Source organism: Micropterus dolomieu, linkage group LG03 (assembly GCF_021292245.1).
Source record: "Micropterus dolomieu isolate WLL.071019.BEF.003 ecotype Adirondacks linkage group LG03, ASM2129224v1, whole genome shotgun sequence".
Taxonomy (NCBI): domain Eukaryota; kingdom Metazoa; phylum Chordata; class Actinopteri; order Centrarchiformes; family Centrarchidae; genus Micropterus; species Micropterus dolomieu.
Genome location: NC_060152.1, coordinates 31,249,524 through 31,267,181, shown reverse-complemented (window position 1 = coordinate 31,267,181; position 17,658 = coordinate 31,249,524). Strand labels below are relative to the sequence as shown.

The following is a 17,658-nucleotide window of genomic DNA, read 5'->3' as shown; positions in this document are numbered from 1 at the left end:
CAGAAAATATTGCGATACTATCGACCCCCCCCCCCCCCCCCCAATCATTATCTGACTTAATATTATTACCACTACCATTCCTTTAAATTGGTTGAAGCAGTTGGCCGCCCACGCTGAGTCTAGGTTCTGCTTTTCCTTGCCTCTGTCGCCAAGTGCTTTCTCATGGTGGGAATTGTTTGTTATCTGTAAATAATACTACAAACAGTACGGTCTAGACCTTCACTATGAAAAGTGCAATTGGATAACTCACGGCAACTGTCAGAAACCAAATCACAAATATCTTTGCAGTTAATGTCAAGGTAACCAATTTAGGTTATTCGGGTTTGCCGCTGTCACGGCTATAGCTATGGCCTCTGCTGTGACTATGGCTTTTGTTGTTATATATGGCGGTGTTGTGGTTAAACTACTGTATTCCTAAACTCCCTGAAGGCCCATGTTCCTGAGTTACTTCTACCGTTTCCTTCAACAATTTTTCATCATGACTTTGTTTGTATCTACTGTAAATTTATGAAACCAATATTATCTCATAGCTTTCAATACATTATTATGACCTTTTAATTTTAACACTTAACAGTTTGTAATCCCAACAAGGGGACTCAAAGGTTTCCAGGATAATTCACAAGTACTAAATGGAAATATATGCTGACAGGGACTATTCAAACAATGTCAAGAACCTTTACATGAATATTAAGACTTTGTCTTTTATTGTCTTATTTAAGTATAACAAGATGAATTTAGGACACTGATTAAATAAGAAAACTGTTTTGAATCACAATCTTGAAACCCATATGGTTATCTAAAAAGGCAGTATTGAATTCTGCATGTTCTTTTCATTGTTTAAAACCACCAAATTAAACCCAAGGAACAGTGCCAGTCCACCCAGCCATAAATGTCTTTGTGGACCTGGATTCAATCAAGTTAAAACATTCATGAATACAAAAGCATCTTTAATCAATGATGACAGTTTGGAAACAAAATGTATTAAAAACACACTAGTATTACTCATGTTTCAATTGTACAGCACAGTGAAATTGCTCCTTTTAATTTCCATCTTTGAGCAAACAGGGAAATGTCATTTGCAGGATGTTAAAGACACCGGAGGCTCGGTCCAGACAGAATGATCAATCCACACCATGATCAATCATGTTTCCCCTCAGAAGCCACTCGCTGGATGTTGGAATTGAGCTATTGGGATGAGGCACACCACAGTGGTGTCTATGTAGGGGGGAAACGTGTGTGAGGTTGGCTAAGACTGTATTTGCCTGTTTGTGGAGAGAGGTGTATGTGGTTGCATGCCTCAGACAGCTTGGAAGCAGTGTTAAATGTCCACAAACTCCTACAGGCTGTGTGTGTGTGTGTGATGTGAAGACACACGGTCGCCACTGGAGGGTTTACCTTAATGACATTGCAATCTCTTTGCAATTCAATGTTTCCTTTCTCAAGCCCACGTGCACTGCTGTTTCTGCTGAGGAACTCAGTGCTGCCATTTATCTGAGGATGACAACACTCAACAGCATCCTTTTCTTTCACATGTTGTCCAAACGTGTCTTCCTGTAAGATAATACTACTGAGTAATGAATATTTAGATCAACTAAACATGTTTTGCTTTCCAATTTGTGTCTTCATACTCTCAGTGATGCAAGCCTGCTACTGCAAGATGTGCTGTTTCCAGGTAACCCTGTCTGAAACAACAGCGGCTGGAAAACCAAGCTCCCCTCCAGATGTTTTAGTCAGACAAAGACGGCGAGTGCAGGGACCTGCCGCTGGCCGGGCTGTTGCTGTAGGCGTGGGAGTTGTCCCTCTCTCTGTCCTTCTCCTTGTCCTTGCTTTCGTGTTTGTGCTTATGCTTATGCTTGTGCTTGTGCTTCTTCTTCTTCTTCTTGTGCTCGTGGTGGTGGTGGTGGTGGTGGTGGCCATGGTCAGCGCTGTGTTTAGAGGCAAGAGAGGTGTTCTCTTTGGAAAAAGACGGCACTGGCGTGGCGGGCATGGAGAGCATGGACTGTTCGACCGACGGTGGCTCTTTACCTAGAAAGAGGACATATGGGTATTCAGGTTTCTTTTTCGTACCGGTGTAAGACATATTGAACATGTGTGTTTGCTTACCTGGTGTAGAGGGTCTCTCTAAGAGATTGAGATGATGGTGAATGAAGGCCTGACTATCATGAACAGTCTCCATATCGATATCTTCCTCTTCCATTGTGTTGAACTACAACAAACCAGAAGTACACATTAAAACCAATAAAGCATCATTATTTCTGTGAGTCTTTGTAGACAGCACAGACGTTATTGTAACACAACAGTGCAGATGTCCATAAATAATTAGCCTAAAGTTTCAAAACAGAGAACAAAAGACAAAACAGCAGCACAGCGGCAAGCAATGCACCGCAGGAGGTTAGGAACAAAACAGTGAGGTCAAAAGGTCATGATGACAGATGAGTCCGTTACCCTGATCTTGTAGCGCCCTGCTCTTCCATCATCGTCCTGTTGCTGCAGTATCTGTCCTGGCTCTGGAGGAGAGCCCAGCGGGGTCTCGGCCTTCCTCTTCAGGCCCTGAGGGGGCTGGCCTACCCCACACACCCCTAATGAAATGGGATCTGGCTCTTCATCCACCTGGAAGACACAAAGAAACCTGAATGTGTAGTAGTGTGGCTTACTTATTTTTCTTTAAAATAATCTAAAGTTAATAATATTAGGCTTCTGAAACACATTCAAAGGGTGTATATGAAATCAGTGAGGGCCTTTATATTTGAGCTGACAACGAAATGCTTAACATGCGCCCATTTAAGAATTTTACTGTAAATGTTTTTGAGATTGGCAGCAGCTTCCATGGTTTTGTCAGTACTGTCATTTTAGTCTGCACTGCAGTTAGCCTGCTGTCAGAGAGATGTTTTTATAGCAAAAACTGCCAGATTTGTGCTCTTTACAGTGATTCTGGGTACAACGGTGATGCAATGGGAATGAGGTATAGCCAGATACTGTTGGCAGCACTGTAGTTCCCATAATTGCTCAGAAACAACCAAAGATAACACAGTTTTTATGCAGCAGTTGCTATCTGTTTGCCATCTGAATATTTGTATGAAACATTACTAAATCAAAGACATTAAACAGAAGAAAATAAAGACCACCTAGCAGATCGTTGATTACATCACCATTAGTATAGAAACCAATGAGACTCGAGTCGTTGCGTGACGTGATGTCTTTAACTAATGTGACACCACTTACAGCTGTGTAGCTCATGCCGACACCATGGATGCCTATGCTGGCAGGCGTGTCCATAACGGCGCCGACCCCCAGCTCAGGCTTGATGGTGGGGTTGAGGACAGCTTTCTTCTCCTTCAAGTTGAGCACAAGGCCCAGTTCTGGCAGAGGCAAGCAGGAGGGCCTAGTCAAACCAAACAACGTGTAGTAGAGGTTCACGGCATCACAGCGCAGCCGCCAGTCATGGGAGGTACCTGAGAAAGAGATGTGCAAGGTGGAAGGGAGGTATGGGAGGGACACGTAAGGCCAATGGGATAGGGGGAAAAGGCAAAGCTGGTTAGACTTAAATGTGGTAGAAAACAAGTAGTAGAGGATCGTCGTGTCACTTTGTAGCTGACCAGTTATCTAATAGCAAGAGAAAAGGAAGGAGAGATGGAAAGCGTCACCTCACAAGATAACAAAACCGCCATCCGTAACGAGTTGGAAAAAGAGGAGGCAGAGAGAGATGGAGAGAGAAAGGAGGAGGGATAAAGTAAAACCTAGCCATTAATTTTGAGCCGCATGTTCTTCAACCGCACATTTTATTTGACATTCACTCAGAGACAACGTGAGCGCAACTAAATACAAGATAATCAGCTCTAATGACACGAGAGCCTAATGCATCAATATATGAGTCATTCGAGTAGCAGTGTGTTGAAAGCTGGAATGAATTCAACACCAAATATTGCTGAAGCTGACAATCCAAAGGCCAGGCGCCTGACATGGAGGGTGGACTGTGGCTTTAGAAGAAGGTTGAAATAAATGACTCTAACAGCAGCAGAACGTACACTGCGTTTGTGTTCTTACAGCGCTGACCTTCATTCCAGTGAAACATCATCCTGCGCGAGTGTGTGTGTTTAACACTTGGGCGGCTGTGGGTTATCGGGGGAGAGGAATAAAACAACCAACACATTTTCATAACATAGTATTTAAGATTACCACACTATGTATTTAAACTGGCAGCACAGTCAGGCTGTCCAGCAGCCACCCACATCGACTGACCGACAAACAAAAGTTCACTGGAAATAATGATCATCAATATTTTTGTTCATTGCTTGTAAGTCAATAAATTAAATAACACGTTGCAACGAGAGCCCAATGGTCTTAAGGAATATGGGACTGTGAACATATACTTGGATTTGGGTTTTGAGTTAGTGTGTATTTGGATTGGCAGGCTGAACCGTTATGGCCTGGCTAGCCAGCTGAAAGACACATAGGACCCCCTGGAAGAGAGAAATAATGAAACCTGAGGACACAATAGAAGGCAGAAGCATGTGCGTATATGGTGGAGGCACGGCACCAAGAAGTAGACCTGAACACTTTTCAGTTCATGACTGCACGAAACGAGCAGATAATAATGAAGAAAAAAATAATAAAGCAAGCAAAATATTTCATGTGAAACCCACCATCACCCAGTGACCGTACAGCAGTCATGTGGAACTGTCTCTCATACAGATGGTGGCTAGTTCTTATTGTGCGTGTTGTTAGAGATCACACCAATGACAATGAACAAGAAGGACAGTAGAGCCAACAGCAAGCCCCCACAAATGGCTCCAACATAGCATCTCTCAAACACACTAAAAAAAACACCCTGCAAGCTGCTGAAATGCTGCAGTAAGTACATTTTTCCAGGGAGCCACGTGTCTGAGAGAACTACTGTTTTATGACCAAGCTAAGATATTATGGTAAATGGACTGTACTTTATATTCTTCCAACCACTCAAATAACAACATCGCATTCACTCCACTTTACACACCGATGGCAGAAGCTGCCATGCGTGAGACAGAAACTTATACACACACACACACACACACACACACACAGCAATTTGGGGTTCAGTATCTTGCACAAGGACTCTACGACAGACTGAGGAACCGGTGATCAAACCGCCGATCTTCGGCTATCTTCAGTTATACAACGTAAATTTACATTCACAAGCAAAATGATGTAAGATTACCTTTAACTGTAGCGCTAAAAATATGCCCTGAAACATTCATTTGATTAAACAATTCATCTATCGACAGACATCCGTTGTCCATAAGAAAATCAATTAATCATAGTCATTTATCAAAGACAAATGCTCTGGTTCTAGCCCCTCAAATGTGCTGACTTTCTGCTTCTTTCGGTTTGATCTCATTGTAAATGTAATATCTTTGTGTTTTGGACCATCTGTTGCACAAAACAAGCTATTTACAGAGGTCACCTTGGGTTTAGAAACATATGATGGGCATCTTTCAGTATTTTCTGAAGAAATAAACCACACATCCACATGGACAACACATGTTGCAGAACATTCAATGGAAATAAATGTGCAGCCATGTATATGGAAGTAAGCAAATGGAACTGGAGGTAAGACAAGACCGCTCAACAATTTCACTAAGAAATTAAGTAACACAAGTTACACAAGTAACAAGAAAAAGGGCAGAGACGCAGTGAAATGTGCAGATAAATTATACGTCACTACACGATGAACTGCTTGTTGTTATCCTTCGATTAGAACAGAGAAAAGCCAAGGTCTGGAAACCAGCTGATTGAGACACACACGTGTTACATCAGCCATCACCCTTTCACTGTGAGTCCTTTAAAGTTAAATCTAAACCCCTTGGTATTGATTGTAGAGGATTGCAGAGAACATTCAAACTGCGTCAGAGAATTGTGCAAAAGCTGACAGAAGTGTGTCCAGTCAAACATATGCGGAAAGGGGAGCTAATCTATCTCCACCATTGTCCATCTGAAAGTAAGAACGCAGTCTGTTATCATTTCATTTCATCAACGAGATGAAAACTCATGTCAGATGGAAAAATATTTCAATTGATGGATTTAAGGGACAGGGCACCGTGCCTGAACATATCCTTAGTGTAAGATGCGCTCCTTCTTACAGTTATCCAAGGAAGGTTAAAATCAAGGGCAACTGCACTTGGTTGAAGATATTTGAAGTTTCCCTTGATTTTGACCTAATCTTCACAGACACTGGGAACGGCAACCATTCAAACTGAAGGGGGATGTAAAAAATTGAGGTCCCTGAAAACTGTAAAAATGTTTAACAAGTTGAAATTGTTTCTACAAACACATTCAGGTCACTGCAGTGTCATTTCTAGCTCAAAAGGGATTTACGTGACCTTTGTGCCAGATGAAACCAAATCACGATGCCGGCTCAACACTGTCTATCGGCCCAACCCTAACTTCCATACATTTTAAACTCCCCTTGCTCTGTAATGTCCTTCTCCTGCTCCATGCTTGCGTTTCATTAGTCGCTCTAAATGCCTGATGACTTCCTCTCGCCGCTTGTCCTCAGGGGAATTCCCACCGCCCTCATCAGTGTTGTTGATGAGGTCGACCCTTTGAGGGCTGAGGGAGTGAGTCAACAACAATGGTGTATATCACTATGCATTTAGTGCAAGAAAATACATCCATGGTTAGGTGGCAGTACATGAAACTCCTGTTGCCTAGTTAGAAAATAGTTGAAATCTCATTGATGGTTTGATATTTTCCTGAAAGATGTCATGAGTATTGTGCAGCTTGTGTGATTTCTTTATTCCCAACATGATCTGTAAACACATGGAAAACTTGCTGTTTCACGAGTGTCACAATGTCACGTGAGAATCTAGCCCTGAGTTGCTACATGGCCTGCCCAGAGCAAATAGCAGAGACACTAAGGGATAAGTCCCACCGTGGAAACGGTGTGGGCAAGTCTCTACCTGTGGACACATTTCTACTGTTGCAGGGTGTATCCCATCATACTGCCCAACACTAGTGTCTTTTTAATGCCACAGTGTGCCCAGGCTGCCGAGCATAACTTATCTTCATCATTGCACAGCTTTGTTCACCACATTTCCAAAAAAATCTCAACTGCATTTCATTTACAATATTTTATAAAGAGTGTGGGTATGGGTGTGTGTTTCTGTGTGCGAGTGTCCGTCTCACCTGAGTTCATAAGCTTCCAGAGCTGGTCGACCAGAGCTTCATTACACAGAGCTGAGTCTGTCGTCTTGGTGAAAGGTGGATTCTTACAGAGCAAACCCAGGATCTTATGTCTGATTGGACAAGAAACACAGACGAGCAAACAAACAAAGAAGATGAAAATCCATTCTGACATTCTCTTACTCTAACACTCAACCTTTTGAAGATTTTTAATTACACATATCTTGTGTATTTCTTTTTTTTAAATGTTAGAAACATCCTGCTGAGAGTAGGGCAAAATTCCCTGAAAAAAGTCCTGACGTAAACATCAACAGTCATCAGACCAATACTAATCTTTTTTCTAAAACTGCATTGCTGTTTCATGTAATAGTGCAATGTATGACAGAACTGACAACATATTTGGGGAAACAAGATGTAATGATATATAAAAAAAAGTGAGAAAGACAATGCACAATGGGTGCTTATGTGTCCTTATGTGTTAGGTGTTAGCTGACCTGACATAGTGAGCCGGGTCATTCTGGACCATGTTGAGCAGCCACTGTAGCTCTGCAGAACATCTTTCAACTGAGGAGATCAATTAAAGAAATGAGAGAATAGAAGGACATGTCAAAAATGAAATACATCCTAAAGACATGCAGAGAAAAACAACAACTGGGTTTCTTTCTACAAACATCCAAACATTATGTGTTAATTACACACTTTTTGGCATCTTCATTGGGGATTTTAACCCCATTTCAGCGACCTATCAACTCTAATATTTCTTTTTTTTTTCAGTACAACTTGGAACAGTAAGTGTATGATATACAGTACATCAAGAATGCACAGACAGACAGGTATATCCTCCTTAACTGGGTCCCACAAACATACATCATGGACAGTTACTGCTAATCTCCAGGGACCCAAGAGCTCGATAAGTGAGCTTCACAGGTATGCTAATAACAACAACAACTAGAACATAACATTGTGATAAATGTCCTACCTCTAGTATAGTCCACCAGAGCCTCCAGCGCAGCGATGCGGACGTCAACGAAGTGTCCATACTCAGCGTAGGACTTGAAGAGTGATGCATCACTGGGAATATGACCGTTCTTCTGAAGCTGACGGATTGCTTTTAGACAACTGGAGAGAGGGAGGAGGGTAACAGAGGAGAATGAGGGATATGCCAGTTATATTACAGATATGAAGGTAAAAATACGAAGGCAATAAACAGTTTATAACTTTCCCAGGACACAGTTTGCTTTGCTTTTCTTTTTGGATACCTTACATATGAATAATACATTCATTAAATATTATGACTCCATCTTTCTTTCCCACAAACGTTATCTGTTACCTCCTTAAGCTGACAGTGGCAGCCGGATGAGTTGTGTGTAAACAAAAACTGAGTCAGAAAAATGAAAGCTATGCTACCTTTAGGTGCCTGTCAAAATATATGAGAATTACAAGCTGAGCTGACAAATAATATAAACAAGGGTATAAATACACCAAAGAATAAATTATTTCTTGAATCCCCAAGCAATGTGTATAGGCAGAGGGCATATTGAGGGTGCTTCACACATTACTGCATGTAGCACTGTATTATCTACGTTAAATAGACAACAAATCTTCATTTTAATTTCTGGACATTTTAACTTGAGACCAAGACTAATAAGGCTTTCTCGCACAGTTTGATGTCTAACAAAACAGGTGTTGTATCCTGTAAAAATGTGTTTCCTCATCTTGATGTCTAATTATTGAGGCAGAATCCATGGCTGGTTGTGGTTGGATGTAAGATCACTATGGTCTCATTATGTGATGGAGTTCTATCTATCTAGCAACAGGAAGCAGTATGCCAGCATTTTAAATTATTTTGTTGTAAAACTGAGACGAAGAGCTGCCAAGAGAAACACATGCTGAAGAAGAACATCTGTGAAACATATAAAGACATATAAACACATTCGGCTCCTAACCTGACAGTGATGGTGTTTCTGAAGCTCGGCAGCAGTTTCTCCATGTTGAGGAAACGTGTGATCTCCTCCAAGATGAGACGGACGTCTGCATTTAAATTGTCTACAGTCCGCACCTCGTTGTTGATGCTGATGGCCGGGGTCAGGGAGTTGGTCAGTGCCTCGATCAGATCTGCGCGGTAGTAGTTATCTGAAAACTGAAGACAGACAGGAGGCGGGTGGCGAGAGAGGAAAGAGACAAAGAAAAGAAAGATGGATTAAATGTTTGTTGATGTTGATCACTGGGGCCAAATAATTCTTTGTTTTAGGTTTTTAATATGCCAAAAGATGACTTCTATCCATTAATTGTTCGTGGCGCCATGCAATAACTTGAAACGGAAAAATCCAGTTTATTTTCTGGATCTATAAAAGTTACTTTGTTGGAGCAATTGTTTGTGTGTGAATGTGCGTCTTTACTTTGTTTTTCCTGTTGTCATTATACTTGATGAGGTCAAGGATGAAGTTGAGGACATCTTTGGGACAGAGGTTCTGGACATCTCTGAGTAACGCCATGGAAACAGGCATCGTCTGACATGGAAAAACAAACCAGTAATGATGACAGGATTAAGATGGACACACAATTTGATAGCTCAACTAAAGCAAAGCCCAAACTCCAGGAACAACATACCATTAAATATTTGTTTTGGTAACATCAACAAGCATTAACATTTCTGATATGGATCCTTAAATTTGGTTGTTTACGAATGTTGGAACAGAATATGTTCTGAGCAGGAAATTTTACAGCTGAAAATAAACTTGTCATGGCTCTCTGCTGGATAAAATATGTAATTGCAATACTGTTTACAAATCTGAAAACATGTCTGTGGTATTTCTGTACTCAAGCTTCTTGTTACTTCTCAGGCGACATGTAAGTCAACACTGATTTTTGTGTGATAAGCTAAAATCATCTCAGTTGGCAATGCTGATTTATTTGTTGAACTCTACTTCTACTTGTGTACTACCAACACAACAGCCTTTAACAAGAGTTCAAGTTTGTTTCCAGTAACTTGACGGTCAATGAAGCTGTCAGTGATTACGGTACTGAGAGCTAGTGTGTTCCTGCCAGTGAATTTTGTTTGTTTGATGTACCTTCTGTAGAAAGTAACTCTGGAAGTTGATGAAGTTATTGGTTTTCACAATGTTGGGGCAGCTCTTGCAGCAGAACATTCGGGTAAACAGGGACTTCATGGCTGGCGGGCCCTGCCACGTGCTCACCATAGCATTGGCTATCTGCAAGGTTTACACGCACACATGAGAAGACAATTCCTTTTGTTTAGTTCTGTTGTCATCACAGTAAAATAACAGCAAATGTAAATACAGAGGATTTCTGCAAAGCATGTGGAGTAAAAATTACGCAGAAGTATAAGCTGCACAGTCACAAGCTATGGTAGTTACCTGAAAATTACTGCACGATACAAAAATGACAAGTCAAGAATGTTGAAACAATGTGCTTTCTGTGGTGAGAACTGAACTTCAAAGTAAAAGGCAAACGTACACATGAGCAGCACATCAGGTTTCCACTGGTATGAAGACCAGTGGCTCCAGTGGTGTTTGGGTTATTAACAGGATATTGGGGGATTTATGTTAATGTGGTAATATGGGGCTACGGGTCACTGACACAGGATGTTGTCATTTGGTAAGGTAAATGAAGGGGGGCATGCACACCGGAATGTTTTTGTATGTGTGTGTGCACGCATTCACGAACACATCTGTATTTTTTGCCTGTCAGAGTTTTTCACATGTGCACCCCCCCCCCGTATTTCACTTTGTGGTTAACGTGGGTATGTAAGTCTGAGTGCATGTGTTTATGTGCGTGTCAGAGTGCGTATATGTCTCTGTGTATGAGTCTGTAATGTCATTCTGTGTGTGTGTAGAATATACCGAGGCCATTACGATGGAGTCTGTTGGGGGTTCTGTTGCCAAACACAGCAACTTAATGAAAAAAGTGAAGTGCTGCCATTTCAACCACCACTCCGTTTATCATGTTGTGAAAATATTGATTCAGGTGGAACCCGAACGTCGGAAATCCAGTGGGGTTAAAGTTTGAATAGACCAAATCTAGAAAATCAAGAATTTCCTGCAGCCACAGAATAGGATTATTCAGGCAACTGAGTTTAAGCACAGCCAGGGTTAAACTGGTGGGTGGCCATGCTGGCCTTCCTTTTCCTCCTCTTCCCTCATTTTATTTCATCTACTAATCCATCCACATTACTCTCCTGTCACTCCATCTGCAAAGCTACAGCGCCTCCGTCCTTCCTCGTCGTCCACTATACTTTAATGTTCAGTATGTTACTTTCTAGATTTGTCTTTGATTTCCAGACCAAATTAAACCAGTGAAGATGAAAACCAAATTCAACATGCCTAGATTGTTTTCCCACTGCAGTGCACCACTCCACAGACCACCTAAACCACATTCTGACACCTTTGTTGAGTCTAAGCAAAGAAGCAAAACAACACCAGGCCTTATTCATTTGGAACCACAGTGTCAATCTTTGAGGTCATTTGTTTTAGTGGAGATTAGGCTCATTTATACTTCGGCTAAAAAGTGTGACATGTAAAATCAACAAAAGACAAGTGTTTTGTTTATACTTGAGTGTCAGTACAGTTTACATTGCAACTTAGAAACAGACGACCATGACGACGTGTTGCATGATTATTTTGAAGGCCTGGAGGAGAAGGTGGTTGCACCTTTTGACAATCTGATCTGTCAGCACCATTGTACATCAATCACTGCAGAACTCATGTTAGTCAAGATGTTTTGGAACAACTTCATCCTCCAAATTCTAGCCAGTTAGTTTTTGCTCGGTTCCCAATAAAAAGTGAAATGTGTCAGTTGGGTGAGCTGTCACCGGGCCCTGCAGGAGGTATCAGGCTGTACGTTCATAAATGTGCTGAGCCCACTGACAGGTGACACCAATCTCTAGCCCTGACGTCTGACATGTACTTTTAAATACTACCCTCACTAGTTTTTTTTAATTATGTCTCTTGGCCTGCCTAACCACAGAACATGCTGTCAAGTTGTGTGTGAGTGTGAGAGTACAGGCCATCTACAGGGCCATCAGGTGGGCAACTTCTCAATAACTTTGTTTTGTTGAGTTGGGCTCAACAGAACCACCCACAAACCCAACACAGCAGTCAAATCCAAAGTTGTGCCATATGAATAATGGAAAAATCCAGTGTGTAACACTCGTCTCTGTCACCCAAAATTTACCTGCCTGATGTTAGAACTCATCTTTGCATCTTGTGGAAGTCACTTTTTTTCTTTTGTATGAATTAGGACTTGAGGGGCTGAGGTGAGGTTACTCAAATTAAGCACGTATCCATGATATAGACTACAGAGTTCATAACAAACGTGATTCTTTGTTTTGTCAAAAATCACTGTTCTAAACCATCACGCTCCAGTGTTGCTGATATACTAACACACACACACACACACATACCTTGGCCAAGCAGAAGCAGGCCTGCATGCGGACTTTGTAGAAACACTGTTCCTGCTCTAGGATGTCTGTCAGAGCCAGTCTTGAGGCAGGAGTTGGGAACTTTTCCAATGCTGAGATGGCCTCCTCCTAGCAGAGACATAAGGTCAGTGGTGGAATTTAACAACGAATATTTACTTAAGTACAATCTTGAGGTACTTGTACTTTACTTGCGACTTTTATACTTACTACTCCACTAAATTTATTTGGCAGCTATATTTACTAGTTACTTTTTAGATAAAGATATTTTTTTTTAAAAAGAAGAAAAAAAAAAACAGTGATCAGTATGTAAACTTTGAAGCTGTGCTGTAGATTAAACTACCAAAAATTATATAAAATATTTAAAATTAGCTCCAGGTCAACCAGCTTTGTCATTAAAGTTCTGTTTACATGTTACTGTATCACTAATAATGGTCTAGTATTATAACAATACAACACTGACAGGGCCTTTTCTGACAAACACATACTTTTGATACATTGAGTACATTTTGTTGATAATACTTTTGTACTTGAGAATGCAGTACATTTACTTGTAATTGGTTGGTATCACTAACTTTACTTAAATAAGTGATTTGAATACTTCCTCCACCTCTGAATAAGCTACATGTTCATCTGATGAACCTCAAACTGGAAGCTAGGGATAGGGTTAAATAACACTGTATCCAGTGCACAATCCACTTATCAAATCTAAACCCCTTTAAGTCCCTTATCAAATCTTATTAGGTTTACCTTTCTACACTTGTAAATATCTAAAAACTAAAACAATACCAACTTAAAGATGTCTTATCAGCACTTTTCGCTGAGACAGAAACACTACAGTTGATAGCTGCAGCCTAATTAATGATCACAGCTAAAAACTGAAAATGAGATGACTTTAACCAGCTTCAGTGATAGTCAGCTAAAAGTTTGAAGCTCCTACCAATATGTTTTCAAATGCTCCTGGCTAATAAAAAGTGAGGGATTTGTTAACATTGGAACACAACAAATCTGGGTATTTTTGCAGACTGGGAACTGGTATCTGAAAATGACCTGCTATCGAATCGAAATCTATCCCTATTGGAGTGAGAGTGTGGCGATTCCAAAAAATTGAACTAAAATGCAGAGTAATATGGTTCTCGTGGACGTATAAGAAAACAAGTTAATTTACAAATGTTCAAAAACAAAGGCCAGTGTGGACAACTGCCCTCTTGTCAATAGCCCACCTGTGCAACTACATCCCTCTCATAGCGCAGCTGATACTGCCACATGAAGTCAGCCTGCTCAAACTCCACCTTCCTCAGAATGGACATGTCTGGGTCAATCCGGATCCAGAGGAGAGGAGAGTCAGCACTGTAGACGTAACAGAAGACAATCACATTAGGGAAGGAAAAGTAAAGTAGCTGTGGAAGTTGGGTCCCAGAGATCTAACAGTGTTTTCACACAACATTTTATCTTAACAAGCTGTGCAATCATAAAGATGGGGAAGTGAAGGATGAGAAGGTCAAGGCCGACTGTCCGTTTCAGCAAGAATAGTCAAGTTGTTTTAGAAAGTGTATTACTTACAAGTAATGCAGCTTTAACACCAGGAAAAACAACATTCACATAACTTATTATGTATTAATATAATGGCTGGACAATAACTAAATTCCTAATTAATATGTCAAATAGTGACAGCCTGTCTTACTCCATGGCTGATAAATCCATGTCAACTTCCTCTCCATTCATCAGAGGGATCTTCTTCTTCTTGTTCCTGGGAAAAGAACCGACCAGAAGAGTCAGTGATTAGTTAACTGAAAGGTAGGAGGACTAACATAATGCACATTGTTCTTGTTGACATTTCTGATGCACTAGAACGGTCAAGATGAAACACAGACTCGATGAACTCGATGATCAGGAGGGCCTACAGAGCCTCCAAGACAATGTCAGTCAGTGTTAAGTTTGACATTAACTCAATGATTATGGCAGTGAAATACTCGAGTGTATGGATGAAAACTACTTCCATGATATAACAATACAGCAACAACAGTCAGTCAGAGGAGGCAACTGAATCACTGTTCCAGTAAAGACAATCAGTGAGAGCCAAACAAGGCAATGAGACAAAAAATGCTGTAGTAAGCGTTTGCAGGATTCTGTTGCTGGCCTACTAAAGAAAAAACTAAAAAGTAAATAAATAATAAGTAAAATAAAACAATCATGTTTTTTAAAAAGAATGAAAGAAAATAAAACTATACTATATATATATGAAAAAACATACGCATTACTTAATTTCATTTCCAAAGCGACTTACAACTGCTGTACATGTCAGAGGTCGCACTCCTCTGGAGCAACTAGGGGTTAAGTGTCTTGCTCAGGGACACATTGGGGGATGGGTCACAGTGGGAATTGAACCCAGGTCAGGAGTTCTGCTATAGCACGTACCGTCTGCTCTTGGAATGACAGGGGATGTCATGTTTGAGGCTGTTCTCCTCTATCTGCAGCGTGTGGTTGAAGGATCCATCCAGCTCCTGCACTGTCACTTTGATGGGACCCTGCATGGAAAGAGACATAAGATTATTTAAAAGCCAAAGTAATATTTAAAACATAAATAAATGTAACAATAAGTGTAGCCTCTAACAGACATGGAATCCTTAACATTCATTTATCTGTTTAAGTCACAGCCTTTTCGTTTTAAAAAGGATCTCTGTTGTGGGGAAAAAGTATTAATAGGAAGAACAGCAATGTTTGTGCCACATGGGGTATCCAGCAAGAGGAATAAAAATGTTTTTTTCCTTTTGTTCTGCACTGTTAAAAAATCCTTCTGAAACGCTTGTTTGAAATTTAACCAGGCAGAGCCCAAATTACTAAAAACTCATTCAGGTGTTTCTACCTCAAGGAACTCCTCACCCCACAGACCTCCACACGTGCCCTCCGATCTGAAACCTCCCAGGACAAAGCCCCGTACAATGGGAGATCGGGCTTTCTGCTCCGCTGCTCCCAGTCTGTGGAATACTCAACCTGACTACCTGAGGACACCACAGACTGTGGATGTTTTTAAACGTGGCCTTCAAACCCACCTTTTTAGGAGAGCTCTTGATTGAATTCTTGCCTTTTTCCTTTGCCTTATTGTTTCTGTTTTTATTTGTCATGCTCTCTATGTATTTTTATTTTCAGCACTTACCTGTTTTGTCTTGTGGCACTTTGGGATTTGCTTAAATATAAAGTGCATTACAAATTAAATTTATTTTTATTATTACAAACTTAAAATGGTTACTGATATTCAATGAACTAATCTATTCATTGACTAATCCTGTAAGAAATCTTTGACATGCAGACCATGTTTGTGGCCAGCAGTATAGCTTGATTTTAATTTGAAATTCTTCTTTGAACCTATGCATTTCTGTAAAAAAATAAAAAATAAAACTTCTCCCAACACACCTTCATCTGCTCATTCCACATGCTGCATCTCAATGCTCACCACATATTTCTGCGTTCCAGATGATGTGTAGTCCTGACGGATCTCCAGCTCTAGCACGTTCCTCTTCCTGTTGAAAGCAAAACTGCCAAAGAACTTCACCACAGCACTCTGGTCTCTGAGTATGAAAAGTTAAGACTAAAAACATATGTAGATAGTACATGATAGTAGTGGGGGAGAGAAGGTTTCAGTGATAGGTGCTGGCCAGTTAATAATAATATTGTAATGATGCTTTATGATGCTGAAGTTAGTTTCTGCTCAGTTCAAGAGCAAATTGTGAACGAGAGAACATTCTCGATTCAGATTTACATTATACACACACAATTGGTTAGGACTGTTTTTTAGTAATCTGGGCTCTGCCTCGTTAAATTTCTTACAGGTGTTTCCATTTCTTATGACATAAGCTGAGGCAGTTCCCAAGCCAGTAGAATTGAGCTGCAAGGCGGCAGGAAACCCTGCCAAGAGCTTTATTTTGAAAATGACTTCATGTCTGACATGCATTAGCTCTTAACCTCTATTGCTCCTAACGGCGTAATATCATACAGTGCAACCACTTCATTAATAACCACAAAGAGAGATGAAAGGATACACCCATTGTTTGATGAGGGGGCCTATATCTTTGCCAGAGACATTGGAGATGGATTTGAGGAAGGCGTGAGTAGACAGAAGCATCTGACTCCACATTTGACTCTGGTACTTCTGGGATGAGGCTGTACTGGCCAGGCTTAGAAGCTTGTTGAAAACCTACAGAGGACAGCAGAAAACAAATAATTCAAATGAAGACTAATCCCGGTTCTGTTGTGAACTCAACTCTAACCAAATTTCACAACTACTGCAGCAGAAGACAAGAAAATGCTGATTAACCTGCAGCATGAACTCCATGCTGATCCTGTTTTCTATCAGCCTCATCACCAGGTGGGCCTTACACTGGAACATCTTGTAGTACTCCCAGGACAGAGTGTGGGGGTGCTTGATGGAGAAGTGAAGGTGGGGTGTTGGACTGAAGAAGATAAACATGTGGTCGGTGTGTCAAACAATTATGATCCAGACAATGACAAACGTTAAAACTTAACTAGTGTAACTGATAGGCATAGGGATTCAAACTGAAATCGAATGTATTACTTGTCCTTCTCTTTGCCTCCACTGAAGGTAGGGTGCAACAGAACCCCTCCCATCTTTAGCTCATACTCCACAATCTTGTCCAACTCCTGGAAACAACAGAAAAACACACACACAAACACACACACACAAACATTTCAATAATTTCTATTATTACTTTCAATTAATCAGCAGACTATTGATCAACTGATTAAATGAAGGGCTGCAACTAATGTCGATTATTTCCCCAAGTAGTCATTGTGTCTATAAAATTTCAGTCAACAGCGAAAGGTGCCTGCTATAATTTCACAAAGCCTTAGATGGTGTATTCAAATTTCTTGCTTCAATCAACAAGTCCAAAACAAAAAAATGTTCCGTTTACAATCAGATATAACAAAGAAAAGAATCAAAAATGACTAAAAGATTAAATAATTATGAAAATAGGTGCCAATTAATTTTCTAGCACTCAAATAATAAATGAAGTGACTTATTGCTGCAGCTCTAATGAAATATA

At 40.6% G+C, this 17,658-nt stretch overlaps 1 protein-coding gene across 2 annotated transcripts in view; it reads right to left on the bottom strand.

The window, feature by feature from the left end:
* Window positions 1-930: 930 nt before the first annotated feature.
* taf2 (TAF2 RNA polymerase II, TATA box binding protein (TBP)-associated factor) overlaps window positions 931-17,658 on the bottom strand; it is a 28,136-nt gene continuing 11,408 nt past the window's right edge. Inside the window, exons 13-27 of one of the 2 annotated variants that reach the window (XM_046044745.1) lie at window positions 16,050-16,164; window positions 15,014-15,123; window positions 14,280-14,345; window positions 13,819-13,945; window positions 12,581-12,706; window positions 10,230-10,370; window positions 9,558-9,668; window positions 9,105-9,298; window positions 8,138-8,277; window positions 7,653-7,722; window positions 7,162-7,271; window positions 3,223-3,452; window positions 2,446-2,610; window positions 2,104-2,206; window positions 931-2,025 (exon numbers count right to left, since the gene is read on the bottom strand). In XM_046044745.1, coding sequence (XP_045900701.1) covers window positions 1,727-2,025; window positions 2,104-2,206; window positions 2,446-2,610; window positions 3,223-3,452; window positions 7,162-7,271; window positions 7,653-7,722; window positions 8,138-8,277; window positions 9,105-9,298; window positions 9,558-9,668; window positions 10,230-10,370; window positions 12,581-12,706; window positions 13,819-13,945; window positions 14,280-14,345; window positions 15,014-15,123; window positions 16,050-16,164 — 2,107 coding nt within the window. In that variant the 3' untranslated portion in view covers window positions 931-1,726. Of the gene's footprint in view, window positions 2,026-2,103; window positions 2,207-2,445; window positions 2,611-3,222; window positions 3,453-3,760; window positions 6,586-7,161; window positions 7,272-7,652; window positions 7,723-8,137; window positions 8,278-9,104; window positions 9,299-9,557; window positions 9,669-10,229; window positions 10,371-12,580; window positions 12,707-13,818; window positions 13,946-14,279; window positions 14,346-15,013; window positions 15,124-16,049; window positions 16,165-17,658 lie in introns of those variants that run through there. The other variant, XM_046044747.1, reaches the window with a different exon arrangement.